This window comes from Phaseolus vulgaris, chromosome 5 (assembly GCF_051622355.1).
Source record: "Phaseolus vulgaris cultivar YP4 chromosome 5, ASM5162235v1, whole genome shotgun sequence".
Lineage (NCBI taxonomy): Eukaryota > Viridiplantae > Streptophyta > Magnoliopsida > Fabales > Fabaceae > Phaseolus > Phaseolus vulgaris.
Genome location: NC_143502.1, coordinates 8,120,863 through 8,137,306, shown reverse-complemented (window position 1 = coordinate 8,137,306; position 16,444 = coordinate 8,120,863). Strand labels below are relative to the sequence as shown.

General features: G+C 33.4%; 1 protein-coding gene across 2 annotated transcripts; it reads right to left on the bottom strand.

Annotated features, from left to right (window-relative positions):
- Positions 1 to 3,674: 3,674 nt before the first annotated feature.
- Positions 3,675 to 6,117, bottom strand: LOC137835068 (1-aminocyclopropane-1-carboxylate oxidase homolog 12). Of its 2 annotated transcripts, none has more exons than XM_068643406.1 (3): positions 5,484 to 6,117; positions 4,795 to 5,116; positions 3,675 to 4,225 (listed from the first exon to the last, which is right to left on the bottom strand). In XM_068643406.1, the coding sequence occupies exons 1-3, from the start codon at positions 6,011 to 6,013 to the stop codon at positions 3,974 to 3,976; spliced, it is 1,104 nt and encodes a 367-aa protein (XP_068499507.1). In that variant the 5' UTR covers positions 6,014 to 6,117; the 3' UTR covers positions 3,675 to 3,973. The 2 variants fall into 2 exon arrangements, with proteins under 2 accessions (XP_068499507.1, XP_068499508.1); XM_068643407.2 differs by having other exon boundaries at positions 3,675 to 4,230; positions 5,484 to 6,109.
- Positions 6,118 to 16,444: the final 10,327 nt, after the last annotated feature.

Below are 16,444 nucleotides of genomic sequence, written 5' to 3'. Positions count from 1 at the left end.
TTCAAATCGTTCCAAATTTCAACAGCAACATCCATCTAGATTATACTCTGCCTAATTGGGAGTGAAACAAAATGAACTAACTAGGAAACCACCATGTTCTTGCAAGGTGACCACGCAGAAAAATTTGGGTCATCTTTCGAAGGACAAGGGTGATCACGGAGGATGAACTCAACCTTGTTCTTGGCGCTTAGGGCAGTAATAATCGAGCGGCTCCAAAAGTGATAGTGGGTGGAGTCAAGAACTGGCGAGACCAGAGAGGTTGCGAGATTTTCACTTGGGTGCAAATACAAGAAATTGTTTGTCGGTTGTTCCGATTGAATGGGCAGCGTAACCTCCTCGTCAGCCATTGAGAAAATCAAAATGCTCAAGAATAACAGGATAAAAAAAATGGAAAATACGAGATAAAACTAAAGAGAAAGGGAGAGAACAGAGTAGCACAACAGAGCTCTTCATACGAACGAAGAGCTCTGATACCATATTGAAGGTGCATGGCAGAAAAACAGAGGTAAAGAACAATGTGTGTGCAAGATTGGCTAGTGACAAACCCTGTGCACAATAAATGCGAAGAACAGAAAAAGAGATATTGTGAAGGAGAAAGATCCAGATTGAGTAAAGAAAAAGTAAAAGCTTATTATTATTATTATTATTTAGTAAAAACTACCGTACATATACAGAAAGAGTAGAGCCTAAAAGTAAAATAAATATACAAAATGGGTCAATCCCAATAATAAAAGAAAAGGTCATTAACAATAATAATTTTTTAAAATTTTATAACTTATCATATAAATTTTTATTCAAAATATCCGAATCCTTGTTACATCCTAGCACATCTTATCCAAAACTTCACAAGGAATCTCATGCTTAATGACCTCAAAGAATCCCCATTTTTCAACGTGACAACTAAGTTTTTTCCGCAATCTCCAACAATACGATCATCATAGATGGATACCTATGAGGTAATTTGAAGTTGGTTCACTGGTTGAGCCATCACTGAGATTAGAGGATATGTTTGGATAAATTTTTCTATAACAACTTTAAATTCTAATAAATTTTAATTATGATTTATCTTTTTCTTATAAGCTGAGATACTTTTGTATAGTTCCCTATACTCTTTGAGTCAACATAATTTCTGTAAACTGTGGGTTTCAACGTAGAACATGTACATAAAGCATATCAGCAGTTATGTCTTAAAACAGCAAGTGCCAAAATAACAAGACAAGTGACACTACAGAATTCCAGTCCGAGAATAAGATAATAAGATCCTTAATTTCATTGAGCTTCATAAGGTGGGTTTGGGTTTGGATTGAGGAGGGGATTTGGAGGAGTGAATTTGGAATGATTTAAGAGGAAAGTCAGATTGTTTGGATTGTGAAGAAAGTTTATTGAATTTTGTGAATGATGTGATGGTTGTGTAAATTTTTAATTTTTTTAAAAGGTGTAAAATGTAAATTTATAAATTTACCTTTATCTTTAAAATATATAAATAATAAAATATAACTTATATATTTATTTTTATAATTAATAATAATATTATTATATAAATAACTATATTTATTTAAATTATTTTTTTAATAATATTATTAAATATTTGATACAAATAAAATTAAGGATAATTTTAACTTTTTAATGGTATTATGTAAATTTTTAAATTTTATTTATTTTTATCATTATTAATTATTATTTATAATTTTGTAATTATTGTTATTATTTCATAAATTTATTATTATTTTTTTATTATATATCATTTTATATATTTATTAACATTTTAATAATAATAATTATTATTTATAATTATTTTATATAATTTATTATACTTATTTTATTATAATATAAATATAAAATATAAATAGATTAATAATATAAAAGTATAATATATATTTAATAAATAATTATAAAATATCTATTTGTTATAATATATATATATATATATATATATATATATATATTTAATAACAATCTTTGCAAAACTGCGAAGAAAGAATGTTAAGACATTTTTATCTCGATTAGTGTATTTTATTATTTTTTTATTCATTGATTTGTGTGTTTTATCTGCCTTTCTTCGCCATTTCAAAATTCATAGTTGGATACAAACATAACCTAAGTGTGTGTTTGTTTTTGGGGGTGATGAAGGTTAAGCCTGTGTTTGGATCAGGGGGTGGCCCTGTAGCGCGGACGGATTATAGGGTGGCCACCCCGTTTATGGTTTAGGGTTTAGGTTACACAACAGTAACCTCTTTTACTTTGCATTAGAAGCTAATGAAGCAAATACCGCATCTGTCTAGCCTTCACACAAAGAGTTGCATTGATATAGGGTGTTTGGAGAGGGTTTTCAGTGAGCATAGAGGTAGGAGAGTGAGTTTGGTAGTTCATGTTTGCCCTGGAGTTACGTTATTTTCATTTTAGTTTGAAGCATAATCGATTATCATTGAAAAATAACGCACTACATAATCGATTATGTAGTTAAAAACAGTTGATAATCGTTTATAGTCGTGACATAATCGGTTATATGAGAATTTTTGGTAAGCATAATCGATTATGTGACCTTTGTTATTTTGACCATAATCGATTATCTGTTACCATAATCGATTATGTTAGATTTTGAACTACAAGAATAGTCGATTATGACTATGGATAATCGATTATGTGGTTTTTTTAAGGGAAGTGATAATCGATTATGTTCATGATTTTTTTGATTTTTTGTTTTTTTGATTTTGTTTTAATATTCTAAATATCTATTTTTTTTAAAAATATATTCATTTTGTTATTCATAATAATGAAAATCATTATATTTATATATATATATATATATATCATAATATAATTTAAAAAATCATAAATAATATTAAAATTATGTAAATAAATTAACTTAAGTAAAAAATAAATTTAAATTAATAAAATGTTAAATAATAAAATTATACTTAAATTTAAAATTATAATTCATTATTTATTTTAATTTTATATTTTTTTTATTTATAAATGAAATTTAAAATTATTTTAATTAACTAAAATATGCAAAAAAAAGATTACTCATTATTTATTCTTCTTTTATATACAAGAGTAAATTTGTAATCTTCAAAATAATTTATAATATTCTTACAACCATCACATCACTCACCAATTTCAATAAACTTTTCTCACACATCCACTCTAACATACCACAATCCAAACAACCTCAACTTTCTTCACACTTCCACTCCCCCATAGCCTCAACTTTCCACTCCCCCCACGCCCTTTAATCCAAACAAAGCCTAAGGGTGGGGTGAATGGGTGTCACCCTTGTTTGCTTCTCTGAGAGGGGAGGTTGAGGGTGAGAGTGAATGGAAATTTGAGGGTATTTAGGATCCTCTCATAATTGAAGAGAAAGGAGAGTGGAATATGATCAAAAAACCATGGTGCCCTTCATACAATAATACTAATAATGGAAATTATTATTAATAATAATTTTGTATATATATATATATATATATATAGATAACATAATTTAAAGAATCATAAATAATATTAAAATTATCTAAATAAATTATCTTAAGTAAAAAAATTATTTTAAATTAATAAAATGAAAAATAATAAAATTATACTTACATTTAAAATTATATTTAATTATTTCTTTAAATTTTATATATTTTTATTTTATTTATAAATGAAATTTTAAATTATTTTAATTAACTAAAATATGCACAAAATTAATAATTTTTTTTATATATAAGGGTAAATTTGTAATCTTACAATTTACCTTATTCAAAATAACTTAAAATACTCTTACAATCATCACATCACTCACGCATCTCAATAAACTTTTTTCACACACATCAGTATAACATACCTTAATCTAAACACACTCACTTTTTTTCACACTTTATTCTCACACTCTCACTCTTTCACACATTCAACTTTTCACTATCAATCCAAACAAAGCCTAAATATTTCAATTTCTAATGCATTTATTGTGCTAATTCAACCACATCAATCCAACTCAAATCCTGAAAGGATGAAGAGCAGAGGTTCCATCAAGGCCTTTTTCAAAGTAGTTGCGCGCATATTCCTCAACAGTGACTTCTCTGTATTTAGGAGGATTTTCTTCTGATAATAATTCTTTTATAGGTCCATAGAGTTTCCCTGGTGTTCTAAGACCTTCGCTGAAAAAGCATGCAACAGATATTCTTGGACCTGTCACATTTGCCACTACTCTATGTTCTACACTCTTGAATCTGTCATTTGTTATAAGCTGCACTTCAAGAAGAAAAAAACAATAATGTCACACTCATTTAAATTCATGTACGTATCATGAGAAAGCTTTTTCCCTAGTAAAAATATTATTACAAATTTCAAAATTTCTCAATTTTCTCAGAGAACTTACACTTCACTACAAAATTAGTTCTTCTTCTACTTTTAAAGGTTGTAATCTGAAACAATTCAATATTGAGTTGTCAACTTATCATGAACTCTCATGATACACCTATATGTCCTAGGACTTTTCTAACATATTTTCTATAAAAGTTTGCTAGAATAAGTGTTTTTTGCTGAATTTTTTTTTTGTGAATCTTAAAATTTCAGTTGCAAGAAAAGTATCATGAAATATGAAATATTTTAGTAGCTTGGAAGGCAGAATAAAAGAAAAGGGTAAACTATACTAATTACTTATCTTAGTTTCTTTTAGTACTATACTAACTCCATTGGTTGTTTGAAGAACATTACACTCTGAATAATCTAACAGATATTGAAAAAGTTTATGTAATTTTTGACAAAAACTTCTGGAGTAATTAGTGTAATTTACTCTAACAATAAAGAACTTGCCTGAAGAAAATCACCAATGTTAACTACAAGAGCCCCAGGTTCTGGGGCTATATCAATCCATGTGTTCTGGTAAAGAACCTGAAGACCACCAATATGATCCTGGAGAAGCACTGTGAGGAAAGAATTATCAGAATGCTTAATGGTTCCCAGTGTTAATTCTGGTTCAGGGCAGGCAGGGTAGTAATGGCAAAGAGAAATAATTCCTTTTGCACAATCCATGTCTTTTAAATGGTTTGGATGCAGCCCTAGAGATTCTGATAGTAATTCAAATAGTGCAATTCCAAGTTTCATCACCCATGTCCCATATTCCAGAAGTATATCCCTACAAGAAGATGCAATCAGTTAGAAATCAATTAAATGTCTTATGGTTGAAATGGAAAGCTTAACTTGAGATTTTCTTCCTCTTTCTTCATAACAATTCATAGCCTACTGTGCTACTTGAAGGTTGAATCTTATTCAGGAACATTGCACACCCTTTATGAATATTAACTTCATATGAGTATAAACTTATAAAGCTAAATATGACCTCAACTTTCATCCTATAAATTATCTTAAAATAATCAAAAAGTACAACCATCTTACCTTATTGTATGAAAACCTTTATAGTATCAATGCATTTTAATTGAATTGCTTAACATACTTGATCTAAGTGGCATAAAACTCAAGGCACTGTACATACAAAAACTTACCTGCATACTGCTGGCAAGTCTTGAGGTTTGGGAGGATTAGGAGCCAGATAACAAAAAAAAGTGTCCCTCCAACTGAGTGCTGGTGAAGAGTAGATATCAAAATTGCTATTATACACAAAAGGTTTCTTGTGGTCCCGGGTATATAGATCCTTTTTCACCTCAGTATCTTGTTCATAAAACCTGCACACCCCATCTTTCAAGTCCTCTAGAACAGTCACAGGGATGCCATGGTTGACCACTTGAAAGAAACCCCACTTCTCAGATGCTTCCTTTATTCTGTCAATAACTCCTTGCCGTAAACTTGGATCCTTGTCAACTTCTGCAAGGTCTATAACAGGAATATCGTCTGCTTCTCCGCCTGAAGTTGAGACCTTCACTTGTTCATCGGGTGGATGATGAAATACTCTTGGGATTTTTGTGATCCCTTGATCAGCAAGGCCTTTAACACCAGCTTTTGTGTCATCAAATTCTTTGAGTTCACGCACCCTCTCAGTGTTTACTTCCTCAGAGACTGAAACTCCAAACCCCATATTGCTTCCTTGTGCTGATTTTGGTAATTTTGGTACTATTATGGGAAGAGAGAAACACTTGGTTTAGGTAGGATGCAAGTTACGTTATGAGAAAGGGACTTCCTCGTCCACATATAACTCAGACAAGAGAAGAGATATTTATTTCAAAATTATTATAATTTATCCATACTCTTTTCTTTCTTTTCATTATATTATATGTGCTATTTTATAAATCTTTTATTTTTTTATTTAATAATTAACCTGATGACCTTACACCCAATATAATAAATCTAACGAATCATTTATAAGGAGACCAATTAGAATATAGAATTTAACCTATTTGTTGAAAGACATCATCTTCTTAGAAAGCAAAATCTTATCATCTTTTAAATTATTTCTTTTTTTCGTGTGTTTCAAATAAATACTCGTGTTTTATTTAGGAATTATACTCTAATTGTTTCTCGATTGTTTAGAAGTGATTGCGTTTCAAAAATACTTTTAATTGTTAATTAGAAGTGACTAAGTGTTCAAATAGTACTAAAGTTATCTAGTCACAAGTAATTGAATTCTCAATAATGTTTTGTTAGGAACTTTGCAACATTAGTTTGTCTAATAGAACTTGATCAAGTACTCGACATAATTTATGTCTATGGACCAACCAATATAAAATTATACAACATAAATCATTTTTTCCTTAAACTTGTATAATGACATATTATTAAATGTGTCCTAAAAAGTAGAATTTTTGAAAAACTAACTTTTTGAAGCATTTTTAAAGAACGTCTTATCATGTTAGAAACTTGATTTTGTCATCTATCCATCACTAACATAGCAAGAATTTTAAAAAGGTTACATAAGGTCAAAGAATTCATCCTATCTGCTTTATATGTCTTCTGTCATTCCGGTCAACGGTATCTGATCTCGGTCGGGGCGGGGTACTTGCAAAAGAAACACTCTAACGCTCAAGTCAAGGATCGATCATTGGTTGTTGAGAGTAATAAATGTCTTAAAATGTGTACATTGGTATGATGTTGGTCAACTTATTTATAGAGATGAGTTGGACCCTTATTCTTATGAGCCTGTAAGTACTTTCAAATGTTGTTTGCACCCAGGTAAGGAGGCACGTCCATAAACAAATCAAAAAAAGAAGATACGGGGAAGAAAAGCCAGGACGTTTTGTTTTCGGAAAACCAGTTTTGTTCACTCTCGGTCTGGGACTTGCTACGCCTTACTCCTTGAGTGTTTTGGTGTGAAATTTTTACCAAACGTTCATCACTGTGTCTATTGAGTTTTGGCTGAGATTTGAGCCCCAGATTCGTCCCACAAGATTGGCAATAAATTTTTTATTGATCACTACCAGGACTGAAAGGAAGGTTCATTCGTGTGTGAAACTGTTTGATTTTTTTCGTGGCTCACTATTCATCCGTTTCAACTAAAATTTGTCGCGTTTTGTCCCGAATTCAGTGGAGATTCTTACGTGGAATTTCAGGAAAAAACTACTTCGGGAGAACTTTTCAGAAATTTTCGCTCAAACCAAGGCTATCCTCTATCAAAACTTGTGAAATTTCGCCCTACTTTCTGCAATTTTTATTTTTAAGCCTTATTTTAAGGTGAAATTGATTTTTGTTTTTAATTTAATTTTTAGATTTTTATTATTGTTATTTGTAGAAAGAGAATTATTATAAGTAGTTTTTTTTAAGTGTCAAACATATTTTTAGTGTGGACTAAAATGTTAAATTATTTCATTTCATGTTAATAATCTATTGGTGATGTGGATGTTATATTATTATAACACAGTTCATACACTAAAAATATAAATTCGTTTGTTACATAGAAGAACACTGGTAAGACTCATTTTAATATTTTTTTTATTACAATTATATAAGAGATGTGTACTGGACAGAGTGCTTAGTGATTGGAGCTCGGGGCACGATATGGGTAGGTCAGCTCGACTGTTGGGGCTATAAGGTGGGTGATGGGTTTGGCCCAGTTATGTTAGTAAGCTCGTTGGAGAATAATTAAAATAGTCTTTTTTTTATATGTTAGTATAAGGTTATTAGTAAAATATATTTTTTAACCTAAGGGTGCATAAGTATGAGCCTGTATTAGCACGTGGTTAATGTTCTCACACTATGTATGATTTAACCTTTTATCCCCTTTTAAACTCGTCATTAAGGTGTCGAGGTGAGGTTTAGGTAGTTCAGTTGTCGGTGTCCAGGAGGGTCTAAACCCCATGTGGTACGCTTGCGCCCCCAAGCTCGAAATGCTTTAGCATGAAGAGGTTTGAGTGGTTGATGCGGCCAAGAAGTGGTTGATTTGAGGGTGTACCGAGAAAATGTGTCGATGGGTGCTTTGGGGTGATGTATAGATGTGATGCACGAATTAAGGTTTAGAATGTTTCGTTTTTTTTTTTGGGAATTTGAATTTGAATCTTCCTTAGTACTCCAATCTTCATCTTCCTCACGGTTGCCGTATTGAGTGAAGCTCCTTGTAGCTCTCTTATTCTCCCACCTTCTTGGTTGTCTTACTTGTGCGGTTTCAAGCCTTTGGAGTATGTCCTCCAATTGCCTCATCTCTTCCTCCTTTTGTGTTAGGGACCTTTTTGTCGCTGCCAACTCACCCATAAGGAAAACCTTTTGGAGAGATTGAGGTTTTCATGATTCCCCTGAAGAAAGATGAGCCATAAAATACAATGAACAAACAATTAGTGAAAGAAAATTTAGATCACTCTCCCTCTATCTTGTGTCACTCTTGTGTAAAAACAAAGAGGAGAAGACACAAAACACTCAAAAAGAAAGTTTCCCCTCAACAAAGGTCTATCTTGGTGTTGAAATCTCTCAAATGAAAAAGGACAAAGCCCTTATCACTTGATCTCAATAGGACCACAACAAAACTCAAGGAAATTTTAAAGGACAAACAAGAAAAGCACAAAACAAGAAAGCTAAACCAAGTTTGAGAAAAGATGTATGACAAAACTTTTAAAGAAGATAAGCAAGAAAAGGCACACAAAAAGACTTTAAGATACTTACTAAACTTTTAACAATGAAATTTTCCTTTCTTTAGAAATTGTTAAATCAAAAGGATAAAAATTCCACAATGTTGAAATCAATTTGCCAATCAAAATGAACTCACTATTTGAAATGTTTTTATTTGAAGAGATTGGTAACCAAAAGCTTGCACCACTTCTCTTATATATATACACACACATATGTGTATATATATATATATATATATATTAAACTTGTTTATGGATTATGGAAATGAGATGTCCATAGTTTTGATCATGCATATTTTCATAAACCTCTAATTAGCACAAAAGTTTGGGATTCAATTTAATTGATCACTTGAAATCTTGTGTTTGGAATTTAAATCTACTTCTACTAAAACAAATTTCCAATTACTTTTAAATTTTCACAATTAAAAGCAAAGTACTTAGAAGCAAAATATAAGGACTCCTAGAAACACTAAAGAATATATGACTCAAAGAAAAAAGGCAATAACAAAAGAAGACACAATTTATCATCCAAAAGCGAAAACAAAGCTAATTGATAAGATAAATGTCGAATTGAAAAGCAATAAAATAAAGGGCTGAAATTAAATGTGCTTGAATGTAAAGACAAGATATTAAAGGTGCTTGAATGTAAAGACAATAAATTAAAGGTGCAAGAAAAGTAAAGTGCCAAATCAACTCAAAGAAAAAAAAGCTCAAGAACCTAAGCTCTGATAACCACATGATATGAGTTGATTTTTAGATGGTTCCATTTTATGGTAACAATTTACTTAGAGTTGGGATTTTAGCAATTTAATGGTGAAACCTAAGGAAGATTCCCACTGGACACGAACTTAACCAAATGGTTAAGTAAGTGTGAAGGTTCACTTCACAAAGGCAAAAATGAAAAATCAATATAAAGTGATAGATGAAATGCAATGTGGAATGGAAATGGCAATAAGGTAAACATCAATGGTGGTCATGGCCAAACCAAATGATGAACCATAGGCATATAACAAAATCAAATCCAAGAGCAAGAGTTTAAGAAAAAAACATATATGAAAGGCGAAAATGGAAATGAATTGAAAATAGTGGAAGAAGTGTAGCTTATGGACTGATGGTGAGAATGATTCACGCAGGTGTGGTAGCCACCAAGATGAGTGAAGGTCCGCCACTTGAGAGTCTCACACTACTCAAGATAAGACCTAGTCAAGAGGATTCAAACCTCACACCACAATTTGTGTAGAGTAACTTTTCTCTTCAAAATTAACATGTTTATTTTTAAGAAGACCATAAGAAAGAACATTTGACATTCTGGTATTTGTCCATTTCTTCTTTTGGTGAGGTCTGCTAGATCCTTGGTGGGGTATTCATTTGAAAGTTGAGAAGACTTCTCATAGTGTGAATGGTCATGTGAGTCCTTGGTCATCTCCTTGTTGGCTTGGATTGTATCAAATTTTGATGACTATCATATTTCAGTAGTATTTCATATTAAAAGACAAACACTTATGGATGCTTATTGATAAAAAAAAGCTATAATTTAACCCTAATTTATGAATTTATACTTTTTTACATATTTTGAGATTATGATATTAATAAGAACGATTTATGATACATGAAAATTTAATAGGATGATTGATTAGAACAAAGAAAGACAAAAGAATAAGGAATGAGACTAATTAAATCGGGTGAGTGTGTAACAGTTTTGAGAGTTTTACTGATGAATTGAAAGTTGTGGTTGCTTAATTTTTATATTTTTTATCTAACAACCAATACTTTTTGGAAGTCGAGCCTCATTATAACCATGTAAAAGACCTTAAGATTCATGTTTCCTATATAATTGTAGTATGAAGATGAAATGAAAAGCAACTGCGATTTGTTAGGATTCAATGAAAATAGAGAGAAATACTTATATGTGAGCATATGAGAAGAAATTCCTTGATGAATTGTCATTTTATTGTTTTAGTTTGATCCTGGAAGTACATTGTATCTATAGTTTGCTATATTTGAAGTTGGAAGCACTATAAGTTTCTAATGTAACTTATAATGAATAAAGTTGTTTTGATATTTGAGTTCAAAATAATTTATTTATATTCATTTAATTTTCTTGAAGACAAGCAAGATTCTAGGTTGGGGAGAGTTTATAAGTGTCTGTTAGAAAAGATGGCTTTAAACTAGAGGGGGGGGTGAATTGTTTAAAGGGGTTTTCGCAAACTTTTCTAAGCTAGAATGAACTTATTTTAGAAACCAATTGATTCAGCAATTTAGTTAGCCAAAACAGCAAGCAAAATAGTGATATCAGGAAAAAACAATCGGTTGTTTCTTCGAAACAATCGGTTGTTTATACCAGCAAACAACAAACAAACTGAAATTAAAGAGATAGGGATAGAAAGATTGTACACAGATGTTTATACTGGTTCACTCCAACTAGAGCTACATCCAGTCTTCTCAGAAACCCTGAGGATATCCACTAAGCAATCACCACTTGATCACTTACACCACAACCAAGAGAATGACCTTGAACACCTCAAGAAACACACTCTCCTTGGCCAACACTAAGATTGCTGATCTTGAACACCTCAAGAACACATAGCCAATCTCAGCAACACACATAAACGAATGTTCAGCAGTTTACAAAGATTACACTTGTTACAGATGGAAATCTGAAATCAATACAAGTAGAATCCCTATTCAGCACCTTGATCGATCTCTCAACTCTTTAGCAATCTCAGAATACTTTGAAAAACTCTTCTATGAAAACTTTGTTTCAAGATTCTTAATATATCAAAACTGTTTTTCAGAATATATCTAAGAATATAGTTTGTTATCAAATCTTAACAAACTCTTAATTGCATTTAAAATAGATTGGTCAAAGCATTTAATGACTGAAGCGTATTTAGTTAAAGCATTTAAAGCTCAGTCAAAGAAAACAGTTTTTCTGTTATGGTTTTAAAATAAACAATCGATTGTTTCATCGAATCACTCGGTTGTTTTGTTACTTAACAAAATACACCATTCAAAAACAGTTTTCAAACTTTCTCAAAACATCTAAGTGTAAACAATCGGTTGTTTCGACAAAACAATCGGTTGTTTCAACTTAGTTTGAAAAACATTTTGCTTTATTAAAATTGAGATGCTAATTGCTTTGAGATTTAATCTAAGTGTTGATTACAACATTGAACTACCCCAGAACAAGACTAAAGCCAGCACAACAGCAACAAGCAAAGCAGAGGCTTCATCATCCTTCAAAGGATTTGGATTCTTCAAAACATTGAACACCACATGGTTCAACAGTGTCATATTTCAATAATATTTCATATTAAGCGAAAGACATTTATGGATGTTTATTGAAAAAAACTAGCTACATTTTAACCCCTAATTTATTAATTTAAAACTTTTTACATATTTTATGATTATAATATGAATAAGACAATTTTTTTCCAAATTTGTGTTAATTTCAGGATTCTAACGGAAAATGGAGATGAAAGGGCTAAAGGAGAATAAACAAGATGAAAAGGGAAAGTTGGAACATGGAAAAATGGCTCAAAACTCGTCCAAACTTGCTCAAACCAGATCACTCCAGAGGAACTCGCCCAAGGCTCGCCCAGACGAGTTCATTTTAGATAAGTTAGGTTTATTCTCGTCAAACTCGCCCAAGCGAGCTAGACTCACTTAAGCGAAAAGTCACTTAGCGAAACCCAACTAGGTTAAATATGAGGTGTGAGGCATAACCCTATACGTCATTCGAAGAGTAGAAGGAGATATAAAACCCTAGAAGAGGCAGCCATCAAGGAGAAACGTCTATGATCTTCTTTACTTGCTTTCCATGGTTGTACTGACCAACATGAGTGGCTAATTCTACCCTTTGGGATTGGGAGTACCTTCTTGGTTCTCTCAAAGCCTACATTGGTATATCCCCTTTTTTAGTCTTACCCTTGAAAGGAAACCTTAATTCATGAACTCTGAAACGTTGTTTGTTTTTATAGATAACATGCTTTCTAACATTAGCAAAGCCGAGCTGATTGAGCGTGCCAAGAAGATGAGTGCAGTTGCAAACAAGGACTCTTCGTTGTAGAAGAAGAAAGTCTCAGCTGGTGTTGTTCATGTCCAATCCAAATAAGACGAGCACACAACCTCGGGTCTTGTTTTTAAGAGGAAAGGATTGCAGGCGACTCCGCCCTCCGAGCACTCGCATTCAAATGGTCAGGCTCCTTATCAAAATCTTTTACCCATCCAGGAGTGCGAAGTTGTGGGAAGTTCAAAAAGGAAGAGCTTATGGGATCCCAACTTTGACATCCCAGCACATGGCGAGTCATGTTTCTTGTCAGACGAGGATAAGGCTAGGCTGATGGTTTATGGTGAAAATCATCTCTGCCAAGACTCTGAGAAGCTTCTTGGCCAAGCATTTTCCTCAGCGTGTTTAGCTAATGTCAAAGTAAGGGATCGAAAAAAGGCTGAAGACAAGAGAATCGAACAGATTGTCGAACTCCAATAGGGGGTTGAGCGCCTCCGTGTTGAGGTGAATTGTTAGTGCTTGGAGTTGGCCAATAAGACCCAAGAGGGACTTGTCTTGGCCGAAGAGAAGAGCAAACTCTCCAATAAGATTGAAGACTTGAAGAAAGAAAAGGAAGTGGAGATGACGCATAAGCAAAGGAAGTTCTCCAAGGTGGTTGATTCCCTTAAGGATGATGCAACCCAATCATTCATTGTTTGGTTTGAAACCGCCTTAGAGCAAGCAGCCATCGTCCACCCCACAGTGGACTTCTTCGAGTTGAACCTATACAAGAGCATAGTTGATGGGAAGCTAGTGGAGGACTCCTAATTCTAAGTTTATGAACCATATTTTATGCATACATTTAACATTGGAACTTATTAGTCATTTTGTTTGTCCCTTTAAAATGTATATTTAATCGTTGGAACTCAGACAATCCTAAGAGTGTTTATCATTTTCTATAACTTAAGCTCACGATGTGCTTTATTAGGGCGTTAATAGTCTTGCCTATAACATATAAATACATGCCAAAAGTACTTTGCCAAATAAATTGACTTCGCATACCAAATGCAGCATAACTAACATATTACAAATTTCCTAACCTGAGTGAGATGAAACGTATAAGAATAACTCTTAAGAAACAAGCTTAATATTAGATGGATGGCGCCCTTCTAGGTCAGTTGAATTCACTAGCTACTTTAACCTTGCCTACATCATTGGTTATCTTGACATTATGGCAGACACCTTGCCAAACAATCTCACCTTACGGTTCTGTCATAATGGTATGTCGTTATTGGTATTACGAGGTAGTCTGAACTCATGCTCGGCCCAGTGATGAGTGTTGACGCTGCTCACCCCCAAAGTTAGGTCATCTTCTAGTGCGCCTACTTTGGTAACTATGTTTGATCCCCGTTAAGTCGTATTACCATGTGCTTACTCGGGTAACTATGTTTATTCCGAGTTAAGTTGTCTCATAGTGCACCTACTCGGGTAACTATGTTTGTTCCGAGTTAGGTCGTCTTAGCATGTGCCTACTCAGATAACTATGTCTGTTCCGAGTTAAGTCGTCTCACAGTGCGCCTACTAGGGTAACTATGTTTGTTCCGAGTTAGGTCATCTTACCATGTGCCTACTCGGGTAACTATGTCTGTTCCGAGTTAGGTCGTCTTACCATGTGCCTACTCGGGTTACTGTGTCTGTTCCGAATTATGTCGTCTCACAGTGCGCCTACTAGGGTAACTATTTGCTCGTGGATTTCCAAAATAAAAACTATTTAAAGGCTATCTCATTAAAAAAAAAATCCTTTAAGGGAAAAAAAAGTGTCACCCTAAAAGAGAACATAAAATGTTTAAGAAACAAGGTGAATAAACATATTAACTGAAATAAAATTTGAGACTCCCCACATTCCATGTTCACGGGATGGCTCCCCCATCCAGAGTTTTTAACCTATATATTCCATTGCAAAGTACCTCGATACTCGATATGGGCCAGTCCACTTGGGAGACAACTTGTTCTCAAATCTGGTAAGGATGGGTTTCCTCATTACCAAGTCGGGCTACCTTGAATTGTCGAAGCTTTGTTTTAGTTTTGTGCCTCAACTCCACTCTTCTCTTCAAGGCTTCTGAGTTTATGCGGGCGCGGTTGTGCGCCTCCTCAACAAATCTAATTTTATTCTCCTTCCCTCGTTGATCTCTTCAGCAATGAAACTTTGGAACCTTGGGAAATTCTCTAACACTTCTACTGGTATCATGACATCTGACCAGTACACCAGACTGAAAGGTGTCTCCGTCGTTGTTGACTGTGGGGTGGTATGATAAAACCATAAGATTATGGGGATTTCCTCTGACCAAACTCCTTTTGCTTTTTTAAGTCTCCTTTTCAAACCTCTTAGTAGGATTCTGTTGGCTGACTCAGCCTGGCCATTCGTTTAGGGATGTTCCACCGAGGAAAAAATCTATTTAATTCTGAGCTCTGTGCATAGTTTCCTGAACTATCTGTTGGCAAATTGGGTCCCATTATCGGACACCAGGTGCCTAAGAATCCCAAAACGGCATACAATATTCTTCCATACAAAATGTTGGACTTTGTGAGCAATTATTTGCGCCACCGGCTCAGCTTCGGTTCACTTAGTGAAATATTCAATGGCGACGATGAGGTACTTCATTTGGCATAGGGCTAACAGAAAAGGTTCCAAAATATCTATTACCCAAGTATGGAAAGGCCATGGGCTAGAGATTGACCACAACTCCTCAGGTGGCGAGTGACTCCAATCGGCATGCTTCTGACACTATTCACACTTCCTTACATACTTCCCACAGTCTTCCTTCATCGTCGGTCAGTAGTACCCTGCTCGGATAGCCTTTAAAGAAATGGCTCGCCCGCCGATGTGACTGCCACAAATGCCCTCGTGGAGCTTAGACATTATTCGCATACATTGGTCCCCACTTACACAAGGGAGTAGTGGATGCGTGTAACTATAACAGAAAAGACAAAAATCCACCAGGGTGTATGGACTCGCATTCTTATTGATGATCATGGCTTCCGAGGGCTCATAAGGGAGCAATCCATCAATAAGATATTGTTATAAATGTAGGCGTTAAATAAGAGGGGGGTGAATTGTTTATGAAATATTTTCGCAAATGTTGAGGTAGATTGAAAGCCAATGAGAAATCAATAAAGTAGAAATCGGTTTAGCCAAAAACAAATTTGTTTTTAATATGATTCCAGAAAATCAACTAGTTATTTACGAAAAAATCGATTTTTTTTATCAAAAATTATTAAAAAACAAAGTAGAACAGATTTAAAAGAGATAAGAGATAGACACACAAAAAGCTTAAAAATAATCGGACAAAGGATTAATGCTTAAAATGTAATGATAAAAGAACCTGCAAACAACTGCCATTTCTTATGCTTCTGGACAATGCGATGCTATCACAAAACCAAGTGTCTTCCTAGGAAGCTCAAACACCAT

Excerpts from the sequence above, each read along its gene's own strand:
- LOC137835068 (XM_068643406.1), bottom strand. The coding sequence starts at position 6,013 with ATGGGGTTTGGAGTTTCAGTCTCTGAGGAAGTAAACACTGAGAGGGTG. Across the intron at positions 5,117-5,483 it reads GACTTGCCAGCAGTATGCAG|GGATATACTTCTGGAATATG; the intron begins GTAAGTTTTTGT and ends ATCTTCTTGTAG. Across the intron at positions 4,226-4,794 it reads ACATTGGTGATTTTCTTCAG|CTTATAACAAATGACAGATT; the intron begins GCAAGTTCTTTA and ends CTTGAAGTGCAG.